At 40.4% G+C, this 14,617-nt stretch overlaps 1 protein-coding gene across 2 annotated transcripts in view; it reads right to left on the bottom strand.

Annotated features, from left to right (window-relative positions):
• Nucleotides 1–4,412: 4,412 nt before the first annotated feature.
• TM7SF3 (transmembrane 7 superfamily member 3) overlaps nucleotides 4,413–14,617 on the bottom strand; it is a 34,972-nt gene continuing 24,767 nt past the window's right edge. For both annotated transcript variants that reach the window (XM_033866976.2, XM_019937969.3), the window contains 6 exons: nucleotides 12,435–12,521; nucleotides 10,820–10,900; nucleotides 10,053–10,205; nucleotides 7,204–7,301; nucleotides 6,277–6,439; nucleotides 4,413–5,011 (listed from right to left, as the gene is read on the bottom strand). In XM_033866976.2, coding sequence (XP_033722867.1) covers nucleotides 4,749–5,011; nucleotides 6,277–6,439; nucleotides 7,204–7,301; nucleotides 10,053–10,205; nucleotides 10,820–10,900; nucleotides 12,435–12,521 — 845 coding nt within the window. In that variant the 3' untranslated portion in view covers nucleotides 4,413–4,748. The remainder of the gene's footprint in view (nucleotides 5,012–6,276; nucleotides 6,440–7,203; nucleotides 7,302–10,052; nucleotides 10,206–10,819; nucleotides 10,901–12,434; nucleotides 12,522–14,617) is intronic.

The raw sequence follows: 14,617 nt of genomic DNA, 5'->3' as shown, positions 1-14,617 counted from the left end.
GAATATTATTCAGCCATGGGAAAGAAGGAATTTCCGCCATTTGTGACAACATGGATGGACGTTGAGAGCGTTAGGCTTAGTGAGATAAGTCAGCAGAGAAAGACAAACACTATGATATCACTCATCCGTGTGATCTAATAACGCCAAACTCCTACTAACAGAGGGCGGAATGGTAGCTACCAGGGGCTGGGGGTAGGGGAACTGGGGAGATGTTTAAAGGTATGAACTTACAACTAGAAGATAAATACACTCTGGAGATCTAATATCCAGCATAGTGATTATAGTCAACAGTATTGTATTATAAACTTCAAAGTTGCTAATAAACTAAATCTTAACTGTTCTCACCACAAAAAAAGAAATAATCATGTGACATGATAAGAGATGTTAGTTAATGCTGTGATAATCATAATATATAAATGTATTAAATCAACACGTTGTACACCTTCAACTTATACAGTGTTGATATGTCAATTATTACTCGATTTTAAAGAAAACAAAACAAAACCTGACAACGTCCTGGTCTGGATCAACTGCTCAAAATGTCCAAAGCTGAGAATAGGAGAGCTGATTCCCACCAAGCACCAAAATGAAGGGCTATAATGACTGGTGGGCATACAAGTGAGACTCCACCGGGGCACCTCCCAAGTGAGAAGGGAAGGCCTCCAGGCTTTTGTTGGTGCTTTTCCTCCACTATGTGGAATGCACTGAGCCTCCCTGTGGTCCTGCTCTTCCTCCAGATCTCCACTTAAATGTCACTTCCTCAAGGAATTCTTCCCCAGCATCTCAGATTCCACCCCCAATTCCATTGTAGATTTTCATTGCATGTTGTTACTTCTTCTGTAACTATTTTAGTATCTGTCTCACTTATCACACTCTAAGCCCTGAAGCAGGGACCAGGCCTGTATTGTTTGTCATCTTCTTCTAGGCCCCAAGGCAATGCCTGGCATTTAGGAACTCAACAAAATATTGAGTGAATGGGTGAAGGTGAGATCGAAATCAGACTATTATCATTCATTGTATTACGGTTATTAAAATTTTGCCCCTGGTGATGCAGCTTCGTACAGAACTGCCAGCCTCCCCCGTGTAATGATTATGGGGTAGTCCCTGGTAAGCCCAAGTTTCCGCTAAACTTGAGCCCCTCTTTACCTCAATTTCCTAAAGAGTGGTCCTTGCAAACGTAGTGGCCAAAGTGCCCAGGTGTCTTTCAATCAACCATCAGGATAAAAGGACTTGTAAAGTGTACTAGTCTGCTAGGGCCGCCATAACAAAATACCACAGACTGGGGGGCTTAACAACAGAATCTTTCTCACAGTTCTGGAGGCTGGAAGTCCAAGATCAAGGCTGATTTCTTCTGAGGACTCTCTCCTCTGCTGGCAGATGGCCACCTTCTCACTGTGTCCTCACATGTACTTTGCCCCAGGGTCTCCGTATGTTCTAATCTTTTTGTAAAGACACTAGTGAGATTAGATAAGGGCTCACCCTAATGGCCTCATTTTAACTTAATTCTCTCTTTAATAAAGCCCTCTCTCCAAATACAGTCACATATTGAAGCACTGGGAGGTGAGGGCTTCAACATATGAATTGGGAGGGGGGAACACAACTCAGCCCATATCAAAAAGGAAAACACAGGTAGCCTCCCTCCCAAGAAGGGCTGTAGCACAATGGGAAAGCCTCCACCCAGTTCTCAGGAGATTAGCCAAGAATTCTGGGGTTTTAATGAAGGTTAATAACAGGTATCAAGTACATCATCAAGGAGTGAACTTTATACCAAAAAATTCTTTACAAATGCTGCTGTGGAGAAATACTTATGGATATTGGAAATTTTAAGTATCTATCATGTACTTTGTAATGAACAGGAAATGGTCCACGACCAAAGAGAATTAACTTGGAAAAACATGTTTTCACTGTGTAAAGTTAATAACTCCCCAAAAGTAGAGATCATGGCAATATTAGGAGCATACGAGCTTCCTACCAATTCAGCAGCAGAAGAAAACTGAAAATAGCCAATGAATTACATTTTCATTATGACAGAGTATAAAGCACATTTGGATAGGGAGTTCTCAAATTTTGGTCTGGGCACAATTATTTGATAACTGTGACTTCATATAATTTACTCCTCGGTTAAGAATTGCCTCAGGTATGAAATAACATGATAACATGTTAAGATCAGTTAACATTATCTCTGAAGTTCACTCCTGGTCTAATATTCTAGCAATTTCTTTGCTAGAATCAGTTTTCTATCCCAATTTATATAAAACTCAACTGGTCTATAGCACCGGTTAGCTGCTGTGGTTTGGCAACCTAGTAGCTAATCTACAATAGGTTAATCAGAACCAAAACATTTAAATAGTAGAGCCAAGTTTCCAGCAACACTATTTTTCTTGTTTGACACAACTGAAGTACTAAAGATACCAACACAAACTAATGCATTAAAGACATCAGCTTTCCTTTTAACAAAAGATACAACTTTTTTTTTTTTTTTTGCGGTACGCGGGCCTCTCACTGTTGTGGCCTCTCCCGTTGCGGAGCACAGGCTCCGGACGCGCAGGCTCAGCCGCTCCGTGGCATGTGGGATCTTCCCGGACCGGGGCATGAACCCGCGTCCCCTGCATCGGCAGGTGGACTCTCAACCACTGCGCCACCAGGGAAGCCCCAAAGGATATAACTTTTAACACATTATCCCATATTTTGTTCATTTCCTATCATTCAATTTATACTTAAACTGATTTTTTTAATAAAGAATTGTTTGTCCAGATTAAATAATTTTGTTTTTATAGCTGTGAAACCGTCCTCTCATGTCTTGTTACTTTGGTACAAAAATACAGTTGGTAAAAAATTTTATAAGAATTTTATAATAATGAGACTTCTTAGCATTTTTTCAAAATAGGTATTTATTATTAAAAAATTATACGAACTGACTTATTACTCACAAAAAAAACTTAGCATGAAAAATTTTAAACAATATGTCTCCCCCCTCGAAGAAAGTGTGTTTTGTCTTTATACTCTTTACTGTCAGTGCATTTTGATGGTATAGGAAAAAATTCACACATATTCCATATAACTTTGTTAGAATTTACAACAGTACAGCAGAATCCAGAATCCCTACAGCGAATTATTAAGAAAACACATTTTTTCTTCAAGTTTAAGTGTTTTTGAAGTTATATAAACAGTGAAGATTACAAAATAAATAGTAAACAAACACCTGTGTATAATTTTTCAATGCAAGAAATGATTAGTCATACATTTTTTCATTTTGTTTCAACCTTACCAGAACACTTTTAAGAGCGAAAGTTGAAAATTTTCCAGTTACCCGAAACTTCAGAAACCTACTGTCCATTGAAAACCTCAGAAAAGCAGCATCATGTAAACAGCGGTTAACTTACAAATGGGAATGCAACAACCACAACCGACCTCAAGGCCACTCAGGCACGTCAGAGTTCCCAGCTCTAAATGCAAGGCAGAACCTCCTCGGCAGAGGCTCTGACAGTTAAAAGGCCGTGAGGAGAAGGGATGCAGCCCAGGGCATCGGGCGCTTTCTCGTGGTGGAACAAAGTCAAAACTGAAGGGACTCTCCTTACAGAGTCCAAGTCACTGAAAGCAGCTCTATTAAACACCTGAGTCCTTTCTGACGCCCTCCTCAGCGCTTTACAACACAGACAGGACAAACAAAGGCTTCATGCACAGATTTTCTGAAACTGTGCCAATGCTCTAACAACTAATTTAGCAGAAAGAACTACAAAATGCAAATTTTTTAAAGGTTTCCCTATTAATGGGATTATGGATGAAGCTAGAAGCCAATCTGTCTCCTAAAAATAAAACAATTCATACGTCATCGAATGCAGTTTCAATTAGAGATCAGCTGTCAACACTATTTTAAAAGGTCTTGAAAGAAAAAAAAAAAGGCCATTTTTTAATCTGGAATATAAATAAATCATCCATATAAAAGCTCTATTATCTATATAAATGGAGCTACTTTCAAATAATTGGAATAATTTAGCTATTTAAAATACCATTTTAAGCAATAAAAGGCAAACACGAGGGGTACCTACTGAACTATATACTTAAAAAATGATCGATACAGTAAATATGTATTTTACCATAAACAAAAGAAGGGTACTTTTTGATAATATATAATACTAAGAAAGATGCAACTAAGTAATCAGACTGCTATCAGTAAGAAAATAAGTTAGTTTTCCCTGTTTTGTACTCTGAAGTTCAAAGGCCCAGTTTCAAATTCCCAAAGCTCCAAACAGAGTGACAAATAAAAGTTCAATCCAACCCTTAAATTAAACCACTCTCCGTGCCCTGGCCCCCGAGTTTGGACAGACTCAGGTGACAGAATTGTTCAAGGTGTTATAAAAAAAAAAACAAAACACCAGGGCTTTACAAGAGAACCACTGTTTTCAAGTTCCTTTTTTTTTTTTAAGTGTATCTATTTAATGGAATAAGTTGACATATATTTATAAACCAAAAGGTAATGCCTTACGTATTTTATAATAAGGAAGAACCTCCCTACCACCAACTTTTTGGCCATCTTTCTCCCTCTCACTTAGAATTACTGTCATCTCCCTGGTATACCCTTACCCTGTATCAATAAGGAGACCACAATACTGTACAAAGCACAGACACAGAAGCTGGTTTCTTAGCAGACTTGCCCCAGAGACTGCTGAAGCAGCAAGGCAGCAACACCCAATCTGAGGCGGTACCTGGGTTGTACTTCAAGATTGCACTGACCAAGCCCTCCGCATCTACAGAAGCAGGGGCGTTCTTTCTCCAGCTGGCTGTTCCTTCTGAAAGAGCTCTTTGATCTGGGCTAATCGGCCGTAGAGCCTCTCTCTCAGTGGAGGGATGTGGTAGCTGGGGTCCAGGATGTTCGTCACTCTGCGCTCACGCTCTCGCTTCCATAACTTGTATGGGTGGGGAGGGAAAAACGGTTGCCCTCTTTCTCTTCGAATCTGTAACGTAATTCCACTTACAGCCAGCATGCCCCATACTGCCAGGATAATAAAGTCTAAAGAATGGTAGAGAAGCACAGTTTGAACTCTTGTATTTTAAAACCTAACACAGATCGAAGACAACATTTCATAGCCTCAACCTGTATCATCTTTTCTCCGTGAATATTAGACTTTCTGGTAAGTTTGTCCAAACATACGTGTATTTCCTCACCAGCCAAGGAATAAGTGAGGAAGCTATGGTCTTACATTTTAAAATAGGAGTTTCCAATTACCGGCATTTCAAAGTCCAGACAGGTTGTAAAGGAATCAGTTGTTTGGACCCTTGGCATTCCAATATTTTATGACTAGTGCCCACAGACACAGCTGTTTGCTGTTTGCTGTGTTTCTCCAGAGGTGGGGGGGAAAGGCAGTGATCTCACAAATGTACATCATTGGAACGTCATGATGCTCTTTTTTGCCATCCCACCCTATATGGGACCCCACCCCACGCATATAGAGTGGATACAGAAGTGCATGAAAAGATTCAACAAATTGTACTGAGCTTCTAGCAGAAGACTTGGCAAAATACTGTCAAACTTCCAAGACATGTGGATTTCAAGGTCTTTACCATCAACCTCCTAAAGAATGAGGGCAGGTTCAGGATAGCAGAGGGAAAGATGTGCCCTTAAATATTCATAACAATCACAATGGTGCTTATATATCTTCAATTCTAAGACCTGCTTTTCCATCCTCGCTATTCTAACATTTCTGAAACCAACATATCTTATAATCTTTGTGAACATTTAATTTAGTAGTCATTTTTTTCAAAAAGTGAATGGAAAATCTTTAATGGGTAGACTCTTACAATTGAGGAAAAATACAGCTACTGACTGAAAACCACTTTCACTTTGATTAGCAAATTACGTGCTTCTTTATAGGAGGAAAACAAGGGAATAGCTTAAAAATATCAGGTTGTCGTTCTCACCCCTCACCCCACCCCAACTCATAAGGTGCCAAACAGCTTTATTCTCAGCATTTTTCTTACAACTGGGAATTGACCAGATAAACCTTTGTAATCCTGACTTAGAAATTTCTTAATAAAGTTCATTTACTAGATTTTTAGAAGTATGGCTTTCAGCCACCTTACAAATTTAAATTCTTCATTCCTATGATCATAAGTTATTAACACAGGGCTCTTATCGCATTTGGATGGTGTGAATTTCCACCTTTTGTCCAGTTAACCTTCTTTCAATCTTTCAATCTGGTTACTAAGAGTTCTTGTTAGCACAGGTGGGCCAGTATTCCTATCTGACTATCACTTGGTTCTTGGATTGAGTCTTACCATTCGCTTGAAAAGGCACATTTATGAAAGCTCTGCGGAAATCCATGTGGAGCACTCTCTTCAGTACGTTCAAAGTGATGTAGGAAAGGCTTGTGTACAAGTAACTGTCAACGGCCAAGACCACCGAATAGGAGCCAATGAATCCACAACTCAGTATGTTCAGCTGTGGAAGAGCAGAAGCGTTTAGGCGGCACCTCTGGTAGAACAATAATAGTTTTTAACTTTGATCACTGGCCTCAATCCCAGGGAATTACTTCTCCCTCAGAGCATGTGAAGAGAGACCAAGTCTTACAGCTGAATAAAGGTTACCTGAAAATATAAACTGAAAACAATCTTCAACACCTACAGTTGGTAAAACAGTTTCCCTCATCATAGAAAATATCTTCCCTGTGAAAGAACTTCAACAATAAATTCTAATTAGATTAAGAACCATTCTTCTGGAGAGACGGCTGAAATGAACAATCCGGCAGATTGTTGCATTACTGTAAGCCCTACCTTCTCCGCTTCTGCTGTTAAAAGAGGGATGACCTGCACCACTTGATGGAAAAAACATCGTAACTAGGTAATGGTAACTAGAACTTCTCTTGCTTTCATAGTAACAAGGCTATTTAAAAATCAATCATCTGGGACTTCCCTGGTGGCACAGTGGTTGAGAGTCCGCCTGCCCATGCAGGGGACACGGGTTCGTGCCCCAGTCCGGGAAGATCCCACATGCCGCGGAGCGGCTGAGCCTGTGCGTCCGGAGCCTGTGCTCCGCAACGGGAGAGGCCACAACAGTGAGAGGCCCGTACCGCAAAAAAAAAAAAAAAAAAAAAAAAATCAATCATCTGATACAGATAATCAGACAGCTCTCTCTGGTGAATAAAAATGCAAAACAACTGAAGGCCCAGGACAATAGGATGAATAAACTGACCGGATGACACTTACTATTCTTAGGCAGCCCATGAAAACCAGTGGAATGAGAATAGCTATACAAGAGAAGGTCACCCAGAACACTGAGTCATCACGGAAAATCTTTAGGTTTCCTGGAAAAGCAAAAAGAAATCAAGAGTAAACAACAGGTTCACCAAGTTAAATTTCATTTTCTCAACGTGTGAACATAGACGCACATCGAAGATTTAATTTAACAACCAGGGAATATGTCGGCAATTAGATATGAACTGACTTTTTTCATTTAACTGTCAATACAATCCCCTTTGAAGGGAGTGTCCTAAGAAGGTAGAGGGGTGGGAGGAAAATCAAGCAGGTAAATGCTCTGCATTTATTACCAGGATAATTTAGAAGAGGCTGGACTAGTCCAAGCTCTTCCGTTTACCAGCTGTGATGCTGGGCCTCAGTTTCCTAACCCATAAGACGAGATGGTTGAACTACTTCATCCCCAAGCTTCAAATCGTCCCTTCTAGCTACAAATTTCTATGATTCCATGATTCTGTACTGCAAAGTAAAAAATATAAGTGGCATTCAGAGTTAACCATATGAACTCCCATATAAGCACCAAAATCGATTTAATAGGGTTTTTAAAAAAAAAAAAAAAAATATATATATATATATATATATATATGAGTTTGCACCCACTCTTATTAAGGAGACACTCACCCTAAATGTCCTTAAGCAATGAGATAGTTCATACATTAACTACCAAAAATAACATAGTTCAATACATCAACTACAAACAATTCTAACCCATCAGCCCTCCATCCTCTAAGCATTAACAAAGAGGGAGGAAGCTCATTAAGTAGTATTTGATTTAGCACTTCCAGAGTAGAGCTCTGAATCTGCATTTTCAACAGACATCCCTGGGAACCTGTCATTTAGTCAAATCTAAACAATGCTACTTTCCAGGTAGATAAAAAGCTACCTGCGGGGTGGGGGGGTGGCTGTGGAAATGAACTCGGCTATAGGTTTGCTAAAATCAGAACAAAGGGCCTTGGAATGGTCAGTAAACACACAGGTCACCAATTCTCTCTGATCTTAAAAAACAATCTTTAGAGAGCCAACTGCACTCAATATCCTGTGTTCTCAAGAACTGACAGCCTCAAGAGACAGGCATTCTTTTTTTTTTTTGGAGACAGCTATTCTTATATCTAACATTTTCATCACCTTTAATCTGATATTATTATATAAGAACTAAACATTGTCACAAGAAGGAAATAGCCTAATACTTTTTTGTGTGTGTGTGTGTGTGTGTGTGGTACGCGGGCCTCTCACTGCTGTGGCCTCTCCCGCTGTGGAGCACAGGCTCCGGACACGCAGGCTCAGCGGCCATGGCTCACGGGCCTAGCCGCTCCGCGGCAATGTGCGATCCTCCCGGACCGGGGCACGAACCCGTGTCCCCTGCATCGGCAGGCAGACTCTCAACCACTGCGCCACCAGGGAAGCCCGCCTAATACTTTTGAATGTAGATACTCCCTTTTTTTTCTTATTTGAAATACAGTTGATTTACAATGTTGTGTTAGTTTCAGGTGTATAGCAAAAGTGATTCAGTTATACACACACACATACACATATATATATATTCTTCTTTGGATTCTTTTCCATTATAGGTTATTACAAGATATTGAATATAGTTCCCATGGTATATAGTAGGGCCTTGTTGTTTATCTATTTTAAATATAGTAGTGTGTAGATACTCCTTTTTTTTGCATTTTTGACAACAAACAAGAAATGTTAAGTTATTGTACAACTGCAAAGTGAAGGGAAACAGAATGGGGCACCCCAAAATGTGCCCCTTTGGCATGAGCTGAAAGGCAATCAAGACCCAGCAGATTCAGAACTTTTCTTTCCCTTAACTGCCTAAAAGAATTTAGATCAGGGGCCTGGCCCGGAACGAAAGCAATTACCAGAGATAACTTTTTATCTGAAAGACTTACCTGCATGGCAAACATCTGCTCTTCTTATAATGTTCCTGTAAACTGCCCTCCTCCCCTTTGAAGCCCCAGACTCCATTCCATTTCTTAGCTCGGGATGGCAGATAAGCCTCAACTGCTTGACTGCCTTTGAGGCTTATATTTTTATGGGACTCCAGTGGCATGAAATTAAATCTGTTTTTCTCCTATTGACCTGTCTTATGTCAATTTAATTATTAGAGCAGCCAAAGAACCTAGAAGGGTAGAAGGAAAATTTTTCCTCCCCTACAAAAGGAAGTTAACTTACAAGCTAACTAGATTTTAAAAATTGATAGAAATTGAATAACTTAAAAAAATCCCCAGAACCATCCCTTTGCTACTGTCCTAGGATGACTACAAGTAGGTACTTTGGGAATACTCGGGGTTTGGCAAAGGGTGGGAGCAGAGGTTAGGGGTAAAGAGAAGACGGGGGACGAAGCACCAGGTTCCTCAGCTCAGCTGCCATCAGAGCAGCACCAAGTTTATCTGTGGGGTGTATCAGGCTTCTGCTTAAAATTCACTTGAAGAAAGAGTTCCAGGGTTTAACAAATGAAAAACGAAAACCACTATTCTGCCATATATAAAGAATCCCCTTTACCTCCCTTAATTTTAACTAACAGAAACACACACCCACACTGCCCTTAACATGACAAATAGATACAAAGCTACCTCCAAAGACATTCTAGAATTATCTATACAGAGCGCCTTTGAGGAGAGAGGGATTCTTACTGGTACTGACCCTCCCCAAAGTGCCACATTATCCGTGCAAATTTCCAGAACTCTAAGGAGAGGCCCCGAATACCTGACGAGGGGATATGTGTACTAGAGAGCTGAAATGAACTCTTTAAACAGTGAACTGAACACACACAACGTGAGTTCCACATCTCCTACCCAGTGGAGTGAAGAAAGTCACTGATGAGACGAGGAACCCCAGCACTAGTCCAACACACAGCATGCAGAGCACGAGGATTCCAAATCGCCACCAAGCAGCGACCAAAAAAATCCCACCGACACTTCCGGCAACGGCCGTCAGAACCAGGCGGACTGCACAGGGAGAGAGGATGAACAGTTAGATCAGAGGAAGCTTTTCCAACCGCACCCTTAGACACACTATACCATTACCAGAGCCAGCCTAGCCCTTCTCTGGGTCAGGCACCGAAGGCGCATCAGTGGTGCAGTGAAACCGGCACGGGGAGGCCCTCTCTAGGGACGGCCCGGTCTGAGGCTGGAAACCAGCCGGGGAGCTAAACCTCCAAGGACTAGTGACAGGCATGGCTTGGTACAACCTATAATTGGGGCAGAGGAAGAAGGGGTGACAAGCGTTCTGTTCAATGTGACACGGAAGGAGGAGCTGTGTTTGTTTTAAGGTAAAGAAAATCGTAACACTCTGATTGCTGTAAATGTCATATGGTCAATATACCACACAGCTGGAACACAGGTTTATAATCAATATGGTCCTTCACTTCCCTCAGTACCAAGGAATTCCTCCAAGGAACGAGGAGTAGTTTAGAAAAGATGTGTAGAGCACAGGTGGCCAGTTATTTTACACACATAAGAGGATATCACACACAATACTGGTCAAACTGTAGAAGGAAAGGTGGGTGTAAACGGTGCCTTCCTTTTTGAACACTCAATCAAACTATATTATTTTCACTTACCATCATACTTAATAGGTGTCAGTCTTGTAATCAGTATATAAAAGAAGAATCCCATGAAGATAAAGCCTATGAAGAATAGTTCTAGTAGCAAACGACCAAGGAAGGAAAAAAAACAAAAGCTACAGTTAGTAAATGCAATTTAAAGTCTAATCTACAAATACATGCTTCAGTTCCCAGAATGTACACATGAGGGCATTCAGAGAAGAGAGATAATTATCTAAAAGGCAGGAAAAATTCAGAAGTCATTGGGAGTAAATATTATCATTAAATGGGTACAAATTCAAGTATTAACTATTGGATACATTTTCTTGTATATAGGTCAATTTCAATTGGTCAGTTAATTGTTAATTTCATAGCTCATTTTAATACATTTATACTTCCTACTTAAAACAAAAATAGTACTTTTGTCATTGTGTCTGATCTGAAATTACAGATTAGATTTCAATTCATTACATGAGCAAGAATACAATTTGAAAGGTTAAAAAAAAAATATTCCAAAGCAAAATGTGACTTTTATGTCTTCTTTTAAGTCATCCTTTCCTGTTTAGGATGAACATCAACCATTGTCTTTATCTATAAAAAACCTAGTAATATCTTTGGGACCTTGCATACAGCTTAACAATTAAATTCTGTATTATAGAATCATTCTACACTTTGAGAAATTAAATATTCTTCACAATATTCTCTTCTCAATCAAGAAAACAAGTATAGTAATGGAGGGAAAGGAGTTGCTGCTTCAAACAATTTATTAAAGCAAGTTCGAAGAGTTTTATAAGATCAAGATTATGTTTACTCTCCCCTTGATGCTCATTATACTGCCGGTTAATGAATTATATAAGGATTTTTTGTTTTTTTAGTAACTGCAAATACAAAATTCAGCCCAGGGCTTCCCTGGTGGCGCAGTGGTTGAGAGTCTGCCTGCCGATGCAGGGGACACGGGTTTGTGCCCCCATCCGGGAAGATCCCACACGCCATGGAGCAGCTGGGCCCGTGAGCCATGGCCGCTGGGCCTGCGCGTCCGGAGCCTGTGCTCCACAGCGGGAGAGGCCACAGCAGTGAGAGGCCCGCGTACCACAAAAAAAAAAAAAAAAAAAGTCAGCTCAGAGAATTCAAATCAATTCAATGAGCATAATTCATATTCTACTTCCCCCATTGGGTTTCACTGAGCAGATCGTGGAGTTCCCATTTGCTGTCTGAACCTCCCAGGGTTGTGCAGACATTTCGACCTCCCTGTACTGTACACTGCAGCCTGATTTATACGAAACCATGTCAATCACCATCACCAGAATCCACATATATTTTTACATAGACGTCCTGATTTCTAATTAGTAATCTTTGGTCAACTAGTCAATCTAGCAATTGAAGTTTTGATGCACAAATCAAATTTTATTCCCCTCTTAATAAGAGAAGGTTGCATTCCATTGCTGAGAAAAGAGAAAAAATCAAAATGCACTGTAATTCAGTAGAACCTTTACTAAAAGACCCCAGCTACAAATCTATGAAGATAGTGGAGGTAGCCAATTGCTTACTCTCCTTACAGGTCATAAATTCGCCAGCAGCATTTCAGAAAAAAGACCACAAGGCATGTAAATAGCAACTATATTAGACAAAATACCTGTTTTCCAGAATCTGTGTCCAAAGAAACAGATGAAGAGACCAAGCAGGGCAAAAAGAGTGAAGAACACTTTGGTAGATACTCTTCCTAAAAATAATGAAAACTGAGTGCATAATACATCGAATTTGATACTTTGAATCAATATAGAACAAAGCTTCATGAAAAAAAGCAAAGTGAACTGACAATAATTTATTCCATACGTGTATAACTTATTTTAAAAACATCCTTGCCACCCCTAATGACTTACTCTATGTGGGCAGTGAATACCAATGGTTGCTGGTGTCACAAAAAGAGAAGTCAGACGACACTGCTTCCTGATGAAGGTCTGCAATGCTACCCACGACACATTTGGGGGAGGGGATGGGGGAGAAGTGGGAAAGGAGGAGGAGAGAGAGCGTGCCTGAAACAAATAACTGTTTCTTCACAAATAAACTACAAGAAGAAAAGGAGGGTCGGGGGAGGGAGAACGATGGCTTAAAGGGGATTTAAGACACACATCAACTAAAAACAATGCGCAGACCTCATCTGAAACCTGATTCAAACAAACAAAACTGTGAAAAACAATTAAGAAGCCTGGGAAAATATAAACACTGGCTGTTAATCTGACGCTATTAAGGAATTATCTTCAATATTTTTCATTGAGACTTGTGCTAATGATACTGTGGCTATATATTTTTTTAAAAACAGCACTTATCTTTAAGATATACATACTGTACTAAAATTTCATAAGCAAAATGACCATTAGGGACCCACTCGAAAAGAATCCAGTGATAAGGGGGGTGGGGCACAGGGACACAGGTGGGTGTATAACTGCAACAAGATAACGGCCATGAATCAAAATTGCTAAGGCGGGATAATGATATATGGAGGCTCACTGAAGTTTTCCACCACAAAAGATTTTAACCAAAACTCACATTAAATTAAAGAAGACGTATTATTCTATAAGTAACACATGAACAAATTACTACCAATCTTCTCAATTATACATGTTGCTTGGGAAAAAAATGTAGTGTAATAACTAATGATGAAGCACAATATGCTCCCTGATGCCGAAGAATCCAAACCCTGTGATCCTCAATCGGCACAAACTTAAATAGAAGAAACAGGATTCGAAAGACAAGCCCTACTGAAGGGAAAAACAGATCCACTAAATTCACCACCATCGTGACACCTTTGAGATAAACACAAGAAAGTCATCCCCGAACTAAAAACAAAAACAAAGCACCTACGCAAACTCCTGTGAAGTGTTACAAACTGACCACAAGTCAAAACACATAAAAGGGGCTTCCCTGGTGGCGCAGTGGTTGAGAATCTGCCTGCCAGTGCAGGGGACACGGGTCCGAGCCCTGGTCTGGGAGGATCCCACATGCCATGGAGCAACTAGGCCCGTGAGCCACAACTACTGATCCTGCGCGTCTGGAGCCTGTGCTCCGTGACAAGAGAGGCCGTGATAGTGGGAGGCCCGCGCACCGCGATGAAGAGTGGCCCCCGCTTGCCACAACTAGAGAAAGCCCTCGCACAGAAACGAAGACCCAACACAGCAAAAATAAATAAATTAATTAAAAACAAAAGTACCAATGCCACTGTGGATGTGAGGATTAAATCAGTCAGTGCTTTAAAACACACACACACACACACACACACACACACACACACATAAAGTACTTGAGTGTTCAGATGGATACCATGAAGACCTACATTTAGATAAGGAACACAAAACAGAAGACCACCATTTGCAGGGCATAAAATATACCTACATATCAGTTTCTCTGAGAATGAAGAGCTCAAAAGAAAGATGAAATGAGAGTTACTGCAACATCCTGCTTATTTCAGACCTGCGGCTGACAGCAGTTCTACGATTCAATCCTTAGAGCAAAAACATGCAGTTCAGTGGGATAATTTTTTTCAAGTGAAAATCTAGCGGAAGTTTCCAGCAAGTGGTGTAGTCACCAAAGACAGCAACCCAAGAAAAACTGGCACACACAGTTAGATATGTTCCTCCAGGACATTAGACAGCAGAGAGGAACTAAGTAGAATCTCGGATCACAGTACCAGGAAGGAAGGAGAGAAAAAGTTAAACATACAAGTAAAGCCCGAGAGGAGAGATTTCATAAGTAGAATCTAGAGACAACACAAGGTACGAATTCTGGGGAAAATGAAGACAAAGGGGTGAGTGGGAGGGG

Source organism: Tursiops truncatus, chromosome 11 (assembly GCF_011762595.2).
Source record: "Tursiops truncatus isolate mTurTru1 chromosome 11, mTurTru1.mat.Y, whole genome shotgun sequence".
Classification (NCBI taxonomy): domain Eukaryota; kingdom Metazoa; phylum Chordata; class Mammalia; order Artiodactyla; family Delphinidae; genus Tursiops; species Tursiops truncatus.
This window is presented reverse-complemented; position numbering and strand designations above follow the sequence as displayed.